Source organism: Manis javanica, chromosome 8 (genome assembly GCF_040802235.1).
Source record: "Manis javanica isolate MJ-LG chromosome 8, MJ_LKY, whole genome shotgun sequence".
Taxonomy (NCBI): Eukaryota; Metazoa; Chordata; class Mammalia; order Pholidota; family Manidae; genus Manis; species Manis javanica.
The window spans coordinates 121,748,956-121,762,467 of NC_133163.1; the positions used below are offsets into that span (position 1 = coordinate 121,748,956).

At 54.7% G+C, this 13,512-nt stretch overlaps 1 protein-coding gene across 2 annotated transcripts; it reads right to left on the reverse strand.

Moving 5' to 3' along the window:
* Positions 1 to 3,683: 3,683 nt before the first annotated feature.
* On the reverse strand, positions 3,684 to 12,862 carry STOML1 (stomatin like 1). Of its 2 annotated transcripts, none has more exons than XM_017649623.3 (7): positions 12,168 to 12,862; positions 10,507 to 10,613; positions 9,291 to 9,440; positions 8,769 to 8,972; positions 5,664 to 5,862; positions 5,057 to 5,269; positions 3,684 to 4,528 (listed from the first exon to the last, which is right to left on the reverse strand). In XM_017649623.3, exons 1-7 carry the CDS (start codon positions 12,298 to 12,300, stop codon positions 4,335 to 4,337), a joined length of 1,200 nt encoding a protein of 399 aa, XP_017505112.3. In that variant the 5' UTR covers positions 12,301 to 12,862; the 3' UTR covers positions 3,684 to 4,334. The 2 variants fall into 2 exon arrangements, with proteins under 2 accessions (XP_017505112.3, XP_017505113.3); XM_017649624.3 differs by having other exon boundaries at positions 5,057 to 5,266; positions 12,168 to 12,859.
* Positions 12,863 to 13,512: the final 650 nt, after the last annotated feature.

Sequence of the window (13,512 nt, forward strand, 5' to 3'; positions counted from 1 at the left end):
GGGCGCTTCTGGATTGGCTGACAGCGGCCATCAGGGCAGTTGGCCTAACCAGGGTGACTTACCATACTTATGTGTGATGTTATGCTCATATCTGATTACCTTACAGATAAATGTGGCATTTTCGCAAGAAGTTTTGGGTCTTGTATGCTACTAGAGAGTGTTTATTCTGCACGTAGCACAAATTCTGAAGCCCTTATGCCACTTGTTAAGAGAGGGCATCAGGTTTGGCTGGCATGATACATGTGCATTTACCTCCACTGTTGCAAAATACACAGTTAAGGCCATGAAAAGTCTTGAGTGAGGCAGATCCATCAGGGAAGGACGTGCGCTGGATGTGCTCCTCCAGGACCCTGGGAGCTGGGTGTCCATGTGACGGAAGGCGGCTGTGGCTGGGGCCTCGGCAGTGCCTGGAAGCCCAGGTGCGTTGGCTAGCAGCGCAGCCTGCCTCAGGCAGAAGACAATGTAGGCGGTAGCCTGTCAGTGGAGCCTGCCTCTGACCTTTGAAGAGGTCAGCAGAGCCCCATCAGAAGTGCACCGTGTGACTGAGTCCCATGGCAACCTGGAGACTTCATGGCCTTGGACATTTTGACACATGGACCAATGATGGCTGGCCCTTCTGGCACCTTAGGGACAAGGCCTGGAAGCTGGCCTCCCGTGTGTTTCTGGAGTAACAGCAGAGTGGCCCCCAAGGATGACAGTAGTATAACCAAAAAGGCCAGAAGGTAAGAATATCTTACCAGAGAGTTTTGTTTTATCTTTACGGCCAGTGCATGTACCTCCCGTAGCCCTATGTACTGACCCATTTGTAACTCCCACAGGGAGGTGGGTGAAGGTCTGGTGTACTAGAGCAGCACGAGGTCCCATTTCTGCCACTGTCCAGTCACAGGACCACTGTCTTGCATGTATCCTACCTGATGGACAAGATTTGCCTATGCTGCTGTCATTAAAATATGTATTTTATTGCTTTTAAGGTTATTTTCTCCTACAGTCCTGTGGCCTGGATATAACAGCCCCTGGCTGCAGCTGCCATGATGATGGCTCTGAACTCCCTACCTGTTCAGCTATGGAATAGGCGAGCTATGGTCTGAATCTGCACGGGACTTTGAATTTAACTAAATCCTCCAGTTTGAGGATTTTCATGACTTTATTGCTGTTTGTCATTTATGTTATTGGTCTGGTCACAGAGCTCCAGTTTTCTTGCACAGGGGCCATTTGCAGACGATGGGGAGCGAGCAGATTGTGAGGCGGGACTTCCGGAGTGGACAGCTGTGGGTGAGATGGCAGTGTTTCCAGAATCTCACGCCTGGCCTATGTTGATATGGAAACATCCATGTCAATAGGCGCTTCCAAGGGGTGGAGAGAAGTAGTCCATCTCCACATCAATAGCTGGTTACAAGGGTGGGGCGAGCAAGTGTATATCTGGACCAGGGAGGTTTGGTGGGAGACACACACCTGGGCAGAAGAGGATGACTGCTTGTAAGCAATAAATGGGTTTCTTCCACTTTATTGCCCCCTTTGACTGATTTCACTTTCAAAGGTAATTTGCCCCGGGCTGGGAAAATATTCCCCCCACCCCACCCCGAGTTACACTTCTATATGCATTAAAAAAATTCTGGAAGATTTACCTAGAAACTAATATCAAGGGATAACTGGAGAAAGGTGTGGGAAATGTGTGGAAAGAGTCAGAAGTATGAAGGACAATTTTAATAGTATGCCTTTTTAATCTTAAAAAATTTTTGAACCATGTCACTATACTAGGTATTCAAAATTTAAATACTTACTTCAAAAACGACATCAAAATATTAATATATCAACATAGTATAATATCACTATTTTAATTATCATTATTCACCAGGTTATCTTGAAGAAAAAAAACTAATATGCAGTGACAGAGCCCAGACAGGAGTACCGCCATTTTGAATAAGCCCAAGTGCCATCTCAGAAAGCTGAGGTTTCATTTTACTTAGGCCACAAGCATTTTCCCAAGGACACGTCAGCAGGCCACAAGCTCGCCCCTTCCCCACCCCACCCCCTCAAAAGCCGCCAAAACCCCTGCCAAAAAAGATGCTATAAAAAGCCTCTTAGCCTCTAAGGGAGGCCTTCTCCGTCCTGCTCTCCAGAGCAGACAGGTCTCTCTCAGGTTTAGTAATGAACCTGCCTGGACTGTGGACTTTGCATCCCTTTTCCTTTTATACAGGAAGTGTCTAGTCCAGTATTGGGCCATCCTACAAATACTAACAGTGCTACTATTTTTAACCTCCCCCCAAAATCCCATCTCCCCTCATACTTTAGGTTCCAGTTCTCAAAATTCCATCTGTCAAAGGGTCCTCCCCCTCTGCTGGGCATCTTTACCCACCGCTTTTCCTCTCTTCGTTGCCCATGAAAAGCCACAAGTCTCAGGCGCCTCCTCCTCAGGGGAGCCACCTCTGATTGACAGCCTCTCCCCTCCCGCACCTTTCCCGGCCATAGGAGCCCCAGGGTCCTTGAACCCGTGGGCTCCCTTTCCTGGAATGCGGGCCTCCCCGTGGAATGCGCTTCCTCAACAGGATGGGGGTGTCACGGCTGGCGGCAGGCCTTGCTCTCCGCGGGAGTCTCAGTTTCCCCTAAGTGTTCCGTTGACCCTTCATCGCCCACACAGAAAATCTGAAGAGTCTCAGTTTCCCTGAAGCAAAGGCTCGGGAGGGGCTGTCCGGGGCTCGCCAAGAACTCCCGGTGGGGACAGAGATGAAGCTCAGGGCCGCAGGGAGGGCGGGCACTTACGCAGGGACACCGGCCCAGTCGGACGCCCAGTGAGCAGAGGCCCGTGCCTGCCGGGCCTTAGAGTGTGTCCGCTGGGGACTGGAGCCAAGACTGTAGGACAGACAGCCCCGGCTGGACAGCCTCCAGGCGAGCAGGGCGGCAGAGGTCGGGGCTCTGGTCCCGCACAGAAGGCTCGCAACCTGACAGCCTCGACGTGCGCGCTGAAAGGACCTACAGGAGGGATAAGAGGGGCGCGGCAGGGACGACGAGGGCAGCCTGAAGCGGGCCGGTGCCAAGGGGGCTGGAGAGGGCCTGGGCGGAAGGGCCTGTTGCCGGGACAAGCCCGAGGCTGCTTGTTAAAGAGGAAACTCAGATACCTGTGGATTTTTGTTCTTTTTTTCACAGCCTTTCCCAGAAGTGACTCATTTCTTTGGACCAGTGAAGTCTAAGGGCCTCCCCTCAGGGTCCCCGGCCTCTCAGGGTCCCCGGAGCTCGGGCTGGAGCACTGGGGCAGAAAACCAGGCTGCACCTGGCCAGGCCTCCAGGCCTCCAGGCCTGGCTCCTTGCCGTTCCTTCCCTTTGGGCAGAGGAGAAGCAGTGACGGAGGGCAGTGCAGGGAGAGCTGACAGCAGCCCCAGCTCCTCTCCTGGATATGATTCGGGCCTCCCAGCCTGCCCCTCCCTGGGTTAGTTTGTGGAACCAGCTCTGATACACCCGAACCCCCCCTTTTCTGGCAAACTTCTACCTCAACTATAAAGAGGAACAGGGTGCCCTGCTCCTGCCCCTGGGGCCCTGAGACCTCTGCAGGAAGGACAATTGGCTAATTCAAGAGCGTCATGAGGGCCTGTGTCAGCCTCCAGGGCACTGGTCCCTGCCAGGGGGGCAGTAAGGGCATCGCCTCAGAGTCCCCCCCAGCCCATCCCCATGACTCTGCTTCTCTCCAATACACTGTAAACACCACATTTATTTGAGATTTCCAAACCTCTGGTAAAAAGCACAGGAATGGCAGGGCCTCTCCTTCATGCTGCCCTGGGCCCCAGCCCAGCAGGCATGCAAGCTGGAGCTGGTAGATGAGTCAGACATCTTCAGGACCAGGGCCAGGGGAGGGGCAGGCCCACTCTCGGCCATCCCCACCCCCCACTCGCCTGGCCAGGTGGCCGCCCCCCCTCTCCCCCACCCGGCCTCTCTGCTCCCCACCTCTGGAGCTGGGAACCTGAGCCGCATGCTTTGCTCTTTCATACTGGGACCAACCAGCTGCTATAGATTGTCTCTGGAGGCCTTGCCTCTCCAGTCAGGTAGCCAGCAGAGCAGAGCTGGCCTGGCTCTCCTGTCACTGCACTGTCTACCCACTTCAGGGCTGGGCACTCAGCAGGGGCCTAGAATGGCAAAAAGCTTAGCCAGAGTACCACTGTAGATAAGAAGGGCAGGGCGGCTGACTCAGCCTCTCCCAGCCTCCATTCATCAGCTCCCAGATGGGCCGGAAACTCCTTAAACCTCAATAATCCAAGATGCAGCGTCAGTGCCTCCTCCTCCAAGATGGCCCCCTGGCTTGGTGTCAGACTGAGGGCTGAGCTATGGACTGTCAGTCACAGCTGCTACTTCAGAGCCCTGAGGACAGCTTCCAACTTCATGGCCACAGCCAGGTCGCCCTTCACTTTCAGACGCCCACTCATATAGGCCCCCAGGGGCCGCAGCTCCCTGCATAGCAGGGCCTGCAGATCCGCCTCAGCCATCTCCACCACCACATCAGGGATGCTGTCAGGAACCCCACGCCCCACCCTCCCTTGTCCTGTGAGGGAAAAGAAAATTTAGCATTAGTAGTGGACAGCTATGCCGCAGGGGGAAAAAGGGGTTATTAGCATGTCCTACTGGGAGGAGTGGAAAGCAGTAGTTAAAGAGTCCAGATTTAAAGACCCTGGGTTCAAGTCCTCTGGGCTATGTGGCCCCTCAGAGCCTCAGTTTCCCAACTGGTAAATGGGGGTGATGATAATCCCTAGGTCACAGGCTCAGGGTGAGAAGTGGGTGAGATAATGCACAAAAAGTACTCAGCACAGAACCTGGCATGCACAAAGCCAGTAATGTGTGCAGGCCACTTGGTAGAGGGAGCTTGGTTATCTAAGTCCTGCTGACGAGGACAGTGCAGGGAGACAAGGCCTGAATAATCACTGTCTGCAAATGGTGTCTGAGCCCCTAACTGCTATAGGTTCACCCTTAACTGTTGGCAGGAGCAGGGGGCAGTCTGTAAAGGGCCCACAGGGTGGGTGGAAGGGGCTGTAAGCAACCAGAGTGAGAAGGAGGGGCAGGAAGGGCACTGCACCTGTGGTGAGGTCCAGGAAGTAGATGCTCTGGGTGCCGCTGGACAGGATGACATTGAACTGGTAGCAGGCCCCAACTTGGCTGACCAGGGCCTCAGACAGGAAGGGCTGCAGAGCAGTCAATAGTCCCTCGGCCACAGGCTGCTTTGGACTGGGCCCAGCACCGCCGTGAGAGGCAGGAGGCCCAACTTCACTCACCATCTCCAAGGTGTCTGCTGGGGGTAGCACAGGGGTGAGAAGGGGAGCTGAGGGAAGGCGGTCAGTGTGCTGCTGAGGTCAGGACACTGGAGCCGCCAGGCTTCTCACAGCGGCTCCCCGTGAAGGCCTGTGTTCAATTTCCTCCTCTGCTAAGAAACTGCCCTTGCTGGCTACTGTCTCATCCTCCCACGGAGGCTCCCAAATGCCTGCACACACTCACGGACACCTGTGCCCTTTTCACCGCCGTAGCTCTGGTCTGCTCTGGAATCAGGGCGGCCTGAACAGCTGGGCAGGGTGTGAACTGCGCAAAGGGGCCTGATTAAGGGCACAAGCAGCAAAGCTCAGTCTGTGCTGGGCACCAAGCTGAGTGCCCTGGCGAGCCCGTCCGCCCTCTTCCCCAAGGCTCCTCACCTGGCTCCAGGGCTGGGGCCCCTCCTGCCACTGAGGACAAGCCTCCTCCTCCCAGAAGGTGGAGGGCCAGCTGCTGGAGGGTGCTGTCCAAGCTGGGCCCAGCCGGGTTGTCCTGGGGTGGCTGGAGCACAGCCTCCACGGCCAGCTCCACGCGGTCCACCTCTAGCCCCCAGGCCCTGGTCACATCATTGATCTCCAACTGGAGGAGGGCACGGGGAGAGATGGACTTCCTTCAGCAAGACATTCTGAGGCACCTTCCCTGGACAGGGTGACATGGCCACACACGGACACACCTCCAGGAGGAGGGGATTGCCCAGGTGAAGAGTGTAAGGGGAAGGAGGACCCTTCTAGGCAATGGAAACAGCCTGTGCGAAAGCCCAGACAAGAGAACCGGAATGTTCGGGAAACTATAAGTAACCGTACTTCCACTTAGCTAAGTGTGGGCTGGGAGACAAGATGGAGGTGGGCTGGTGCTGTTCACTTGGATTTATTCTGAGGCACACAGCCCCAGGGAGGGGGGAGGGAGGACTTGCTTTTTGGAAAGATTCTCCTGTCTATGTGGACACTGGACTGGAGTGCTGAGGGTAGAGGCATAGAGACCACACAGGGCACTATTTCAAGTCCTGGGCAGAAATGATGCAGATCTGGAGGCAGGCAGACAGGCAGCTGTGAAGTCATGACCCCGTGAGGGAGGGGCATGACTCCGCATTAAGCTACCTGCAGTAGGACCCTAGAGAAGGAGAACCGCCAGGCTGGCCAGCAGCACGCATGTGCAATGACAGAGGGGGTGAAGGGGAGGCGATGATGTCGGGCTTCTGGTGTGGGCTCCTGCAGGGACTTTGAGCCTGGGAGGACACCAAGAAAGCACACACAGAGAGAGACGCACACTTGAGGGAGGGAGAGGAGGGTGATAGCTTTTCTTACACAATAAACTTGAGGTGTTCATGGAACAGCCAAATGTCCAATGGGCACTCAGATAAATGGGGCCCAGGGTGCAGGAGAGAGTCCAACAGGAGCAGAATGTTGTAAATAAATCGTGTAAGTAATGGAGATAACAAAAGCCCAGGTGGATGAGCTCTCTCCAGAAGCTGATGAGAAGAGGCCATTGCCAAAAACCTGGAAACTGCAGGGCGGGAGGAGTAACCCGGAGTTACCAGGGAGGAAGAAGGAAAAGCAGGTGTGTGGAATAATGAAAGTGAAGGGAAGCATAGGACCCGTCAGAGAGAGAGGAGGAGGGTCCACAGAGTCCAGTAAGAGAAGGGTTAAATTAAGAGTGGCCCTGCGCCCCCAAGAGAGGTGACCATGACAGTGGGCTAGGAGTCTGGGGGATGCCAAGACTAAGGATAGGAGGGGAGGAAAGAGAGGAGAGAGAGGGGTAAGAGTCCGAGAGGGACGGGTGTAAAGGGAGAGAACAGGTATGTGCAAAAAGGAGAGGAGAGAGAGACCGAAGGAGGGAGCGAGCCGGGTCCGGGGCCCAGAGCACTGGCTGAAGGCGGGAGGAGCCTCACTGGAGGATGCCACTTCCGCTGAACAGGAAAAATCACACAGGTGGGGGAGTTTGAAGGGATGGTGCCGGAGGAGGCTGAAAGAGCTCCTGTCCGAGAGTTCTTTACTCTATAGCAGCAAGAGGCAAGGCCTGCGGGCAGGGTGGGGGGAGGGAGGTGAGGGGGGCCAGTGTGCAGGGTGGGCAGCCGCTGGACAGGGCAGTGAAGGGTGAAGCCGCCGGCCTCGAGTCAAAGTAAGTAAGTGGGGGAAACAGGAAAGGAGGGTCTAGCAAGTGAGAGATGGGGAGTGGGCGATCCCTCCAGATGAATAGCGAGTGGAAAGGGGAGAGAGAATGAGAAGAACATGCCGGAACCAGGACTTACGGGAGGTGTGGTGAGTTTCCTGAGATGTTATTTTAACTACAGGCACTGACGCCACTCTACCAGGCATCAAACCAGGCTGGTCAATGGGCCCCGAATGACTCCAACATCCTAGCACGGGACTGACTTCCCCCAAACTGCCCCTCTCAGCTTTGTTGCACCAAAGCAGTGTACAAGGCTGAGAACAATTTTCTCTTCCTAAAGCAAATTAAAATGCAATGTGGTTTCACAAATGAAGATTGTTAATTAGCATTCTGAGGTGCAGAAGACTGAACACTGGATTGGAAGGCTGGGGGTGGGCTGCCTCTGGCTGCCTCTGCCCTTCACCTTGGCTCTTATAGGCAAATCGTACAATTTTTGAGCCTTAGCTTCCTCTCTACAAAATAAAACAATACCAGCCCTGTTACAGCAAAATGTAAGGCCAAGACACACGGGGGCGGGCAATAGGACTTCCTAAGCTATAAAAGCTATGCACATGAGAGCTATTGTTACTATCACAAATCATATTTTCCTGGGAATTTCACCCCCCAAGCTGTCCTCTAACCCCGTTCCCCTGGGGAAAGCAGAGCTAAGGGGAATGAAGAGGAACTTCATCCAAGTTGCCATCAGAACATGGGAGAAAGCACACGGCAAGTGTGGGGAGCAGGGGGCATGCTACCATGTATGTATTCACGTCTACCCCATCTTGTCACAGAGGGGGCTTGAGGTGAATTCTGTGTAGGTAATTGCTCACACATGGAAAAGCAGGAAAAAGGTCCCAATGTCCTCATGTCCCTTTGTTCTATTCAAAACAAGGAACACAAAACCACACAAATGTGCAAGCTGCCCTGTGGAGCACAGAATTCCCCAAAGGGGACTGGGCCAGGAAGCTCCCACTCCTTTCACCCTGCTGGCCCCGTGAGGGCCTGAGCCCCAGTGTGGCAGCGATGCCTTCAGAGCAGTAAAGGGTAAACCTCAGCAGTCAGAGGCAGGGCCCAGGAATTTGTGTTGGGCGCTCCTGTCAGAGCCCCTTCACCCACCCCTCAAGGACAGGTTTGCCCAAGATCACTATGGTCTCTGCCCATCTTCCTGTCCTCAACTCACAGTCCCGTCCAGCCCACTGGCTGTTCAAAGGCTGTTACACTGGACATTTGGTACCCTGAGGCCCAGAGTGATCTGGAGTTTGGCTCAAAGTGCCCTGGCAGGCGGAGCCAGGCCCCGCAGGCAGCTGCCCAGCTCGGCCCTGTGAGGAGCCGCCTACCAGGAGCTGGTCGCTGATCTTGAGCTTCTCCATCTGGATCTCCCGCAGGGGCCTCCTGAGCAGGGCCTTGGTCATGGCATTCTGGGCCGTCATGCGCGTGGCCGTGTTCAGGTCCTTCACAGTCATCACTGACAGTACTGGGTCCCAGATGCGGAACTGGACGTCGGCCCCCACAGAGAGCACAGCCCCATCCTTAGAGGCCAGCTGGGGGGACACCATGGAAGAGGAGACACTCAAGGGGCTGGTGCTACAGGGAGATCAGGCCCACTGGGACCACCCAGTTTGACCCACCCACCTGGTTGCCAGCTCCGCAAGGGCAAAATGATGTCCCCAAGGGCCTGGGGTTAGGTAAATGGAGCAAAAATGTTCTCTCAGCCTCCAACCTCAATTTCCTGGTTTCCCGTCACCCCCTCACCCCTGCCACCCCTGAGGGCCCCCTCACAGGCCATGGTACCAGCATGCACAGTATTCTCTGCACAAGCCCCCACTCCCTCTCTCCACGGGAGCTAAGAAACCCCCCACCTTGCAGGGAGGGACATTGAAGGCTCGGGTCCTCAGATCCACCCTCTGAAAGGAGTCAATGAAGGGCAGGAGCAGAACCATGCCAGGCCCCTGAGGGGTACGGATCCTGCCCAGTCGAAACACGATCATCCGCTCATAGGTGGGCACAATCTGTCCAAGACAAGGGAAAGGGTTGACAGTAGTGAGCCTAGGGTGGCAATGCCATCTGCTCAGGCCCCTCCTTCACCTCTCCCCCGCTTGTTTTATTCAGTGTCAGGTATCTTTAGCTCTGTTTTCAGATGAGAAAACCAAGGCTCTGAGAGGTTGAGTGATTTACTCAAAAATCACATGGCCCCTAAGGGAAACAGACAAGATTCACATGCAGTTCTGAATGACTCCAAAGGCCATCCTCTCAACTACCACACTGCTGTTCTTCACAGAAACTTTTCATGTGTGTGGCCTGAGGCTAGACCGGACTTAAACCTGAAACTGTCTGCCCTTGGCTTAATTAGGGGAACAGGCTGGGATGATTTAACAGCAACCCTGGGCAAAGGGGTTCCCAACTTTAGATCCCTGGAGTCCTGAAAGCAGCAAATATGTTCAAATTAAGAAAAAATGGCCCAGAGAGGCAAAGTGACTTGTCCAAGGTCACACAGTCATTTGTTCAGTGGCAGCGTTAGGCTAGGATTTGGGACCTTCTGAGGACTCCCTTCCAGACCACACCAAACCCAAAGGCTTCCTAGAGAAGTTAACTGCTGCTGAGGGCCACACACAGGGCAAGGCCCACCGGGGCTTCTACCTGCACTGCGGCTTTCAGGTGAGATCCTCAACTACAGTTTATCCTTTTCCCATCTGCACCGCCCCTTCCTGAATATGAGGCCTAAATTCTTATTACTCATTACCTGCTAGGCCGAGTTTAGTGTTTTTCATTTCTAATTTAGCCTAACCTAAAGGGAGGGAGATGTGGAAAAGATACCCGTGTGCACTTTAAAGCCAGGGTCCAGACTTTGAGACTTGCAAGTTCGGACTTGGAACTCCTTTCTACCACTTCCCGGCTCCCAGTATGACCTTGTACAAGTCTGACGCTCAGTTTCCCCATCTGAAAGGTGGGAATGAATAATCCTTGTGCAGCCCATTTCACAGAGATGTGATAATATAGTCCTTAGGGGAAGTGGGCAGTGGACGGAGAGTTCGTCTATCAATGCCACAGCTCTCACTGTGACCCAGCCAACCTTACCTTCAGGGCAAACCAGCCGGAAATGGGGAAGGTGATCAGCAGCAGCAAGAACCCCAGGAAACTGATGAGGCCATGGCAGAGGCAGGAGGGCCAGCTCTGAGGTGCATCTGGGGACAATGAGCGGAGGCAGTCAAGGAACACCACCTGAGCTTGGAAGGAGAGCTGCAGGCTGAGTAACTTGGTCAAACATATCTTAGGCCCATCTACCCCTTGAGTGGCTCCTTCTTTCTCAGGCTCTCAGCTGCCTCCTTGCCTAATACTCCCCTATCTTTGAGCAGGTGCTAGTTGAGGACTATTTCCTCCTCCTACACATCAACAATCTCAAGTCCCGCTCTCACAGGCTTATTCTCTGCTGGGCAACAGCCATTGGATCTAAAAAGCCAGTCCATGTAATGCTCTCTGGGCTGAGCAGGAGTCAACCCTTGTCTGACCGATACTGTTTCCCATACCCAGCACAGAGCCAGGAGCATCTGGGCATCTGTAAACATGTGCTGGGTTAAGTTAAATGATGCTGGCATAACATATTCCTCCTTTACCATGAGCCCCAGAAGTGTGCTTTCAAGTCCTTTTGATAATTCCCTAGCCTAAAAGGGTTAAGCATTAATGGCTCATCGATAGGAGCCACAGCTGAGGCTAAGCTGTTTTTTACTAGCTCACCAACAGGAGTCAGAGTTGGGCGCTGTTCCTTACTATCTCACAATTCTTCACCCCACTTCAATGCCCTAAGCACTATCAAACGCTTCACTCAAGTGGGAGGGAGGGGAGGGAAGAACTAGGAAGATCTGAACCACAGATCCTGGCCCCTGGAGAAGCAAGAACACAGGATGGGAGTGGAGCTGAGAGAGCCCCAAAATCTGGGACGAAGTTATCCTCTGCTCTCCCTCCCCTCCAATCCTGGGCCAGAGGCAGACATAAGAATCTGTTCCATCCTCCCAGGAACCCCATACCCTCTGGACTCTCCCAGCCCCAGGATATGAAGTCCCCTTTCCTGCCTCGCTCTAACCCATATTACCTCTGCAGGAAGTAAACCCTTGCCAGGGGCAGCGGTCATTACAGGAGTATGAGGGAGGGACCAAATCCTCTGGGGTTTGGTGGTAGGCTGAGGTATGCGGGATCTGGCCTATGAGCCAAAGGAACCACTCAAGACTTTGGAGCAAGACAGGGCCACGGCAGACACAGCAGGCAGCTGAGAGCCTGCCTTTTTGGCCTGTGCATCTCCACCAGGAAACAGGAAGATGCTCAAGCTCGGGGTCTAGAGGTGCCCCCTCCCCCCAGGGGGTAAGATTCTGCCATTTCTCTGCAGCCAAGTGCTCTTAGCATGATGGGGTCCTCCTATGGCTAAACCTTGGTTTCTTTATAGGCAAAATGGGAACATGAAACCCCGGCCCAGGCCTAACGAGCTGATGAGAGCCGAGGACAAATGAGGCGGAATTCATCTTTTGGAAAACGAAAGCTCCGGGGCTGTACCCTCAGCCCTAGTAAGGGCGGAGCAGCGCTGGCATCCCAGCGCCCGTTCAGGCCTTTCTCCACATCGTGTGCACTCTGTTTCTCCTCTTAGAACGCGAGGGCGCCGGACGGCTGACTCCAGAGAGACAGAGCGTTCCAGGCCGTGGCTGCGGGCCGGTCCCCACCCCAGTCCGCGGTGCTGGGCGGCCACTCACCGGCCCCCGGCCCCACGCCGCCCCGCTCCGGGGACAAGCAGCCCTTCTGGGAGCCCAAGTAGCCGAAGCTCGACTGCTGGAAACGGTCAAAGTCCCCCAAAGGCAGGGCCCGGTACCCGGACCTGCCGAGCATGGCTCTTGACAAGGGACACGCCCCGCGCCCCCGCGCGGTTCCCGGCCTGCCCAGCAGGCCCCGACACCGCCCCCGACACCGCCCCGCCCCTGCCGGCCGCCGCTTCCGGGTTCACCTGCGCGGCCAGCGGCGGCGGCCTGGGCGCAGGAGGAAGCAGGCCGGGCCAGCTCCCGCAGTCGCACGGCGCCCCCTGCGGTGGGAGGACCTAACTGCGGCCGCCGGGCGGGCAGGGAAGGTTGTCTGAATTCTCGGGATTCCTCCTCCCCGCTCCCAATTGGCTAAAAAAAAAAAAAAAAAGGATCAGGAAGTGAAGTTGGGCTTGGTAAGGGGGTTTTCAAGGAGCCAAATCCCAGAAGCAAGGCATTGCTACCAGCCTTCTTAGTACTCCCTCTCCAAAGTCACATTCTGGGGTAGGAGTCTGGAAGGTTGTCCTTATCTAGAATTAGGGTTTCTCCAGGTCATGGTTAGCAAATTATTCCTCTTTATGTCCCCACAGGCAGCAAGGAGGGCCTGACACAGAATTGATCTCAGTACTTACTGTTGAATGGAGGCATAGCCAGGTCACTGTGGTCAAGGTGGGGTTAGGCATCCTGAACTTTGCCACAAGAAGAGAGAAATTTCATGTGCAAAACTCAGGGACCACAGCTGTGTAAGGAAGGAGGGGAGAGTGCAGAGCTGTCCCGGGGCAGGCCCTCCAGGGCATCACAGAGGTGAGACCCTCAGCCCTGCAGGTCCAGAAGCAGCATACCCCTTGATCCAGGTACCCAGAGGTAACTTCCTGTCAATAGCTTGGGAAAACCCAAATGCAAATGGCAAGTTTACTCTGAGAAGCATTAATTTTCTGCAGGATATGTTGGACAGGTTGTCTTCCAAAGTAAGCAAAGAAATTAATAAAGCTTTCCCTGTCTTAACCATGTGCCCGTCCTGCCTCCTCAGCTTCCTCAGCACCCCCAGCCATAGCCCACTTCCAGGTCTCTTCTGCAGATAGCTGGTCACCATCTTTGGCTTTTCCTAGTTTGAAGGCCTGATTGTAAAGACCTGGGGGTACTGATTAGGCTGGAAGGGAGGGTAGGGTCCTGAGGCCTCACACAGTCCCTGGGAAGTTGAGTTCTCCTCCCATCACCCTCTACACACACTCCAGACTGTAGGCTTTGCAAGAGCAATGTCCTGTGAACATTCCTTCAAGTCTGTTCCAAGCTGGAGCTGAGCGCA

Excerpts from the sequence above, each read along its gene's own strand:
- STOML1 (XM_017649623.3), bottom strand. The coding sequence starts at position 12,300 with ATGCTCGGCAGGTCCGGGTACCGGGCCCTGCCTTTGGGGGACTTTGAC. Across the intron at positions 10,614-12,167 it reads CGGCGTGGGGCCGGGGGCCG|ATGCACCTCAGAGCTGGCCC; the intron begins GTGAGTGGCCGC and ends CATTGTCCCCAG. Across the intron at positions 4,529-5,056 it reads CTTCCTGGACCTCACCACAG|GACAAGGGAGGGTGGGGCGT; the intron begins GTGCAGTGCCCT and ends TTTCCCTCACAG.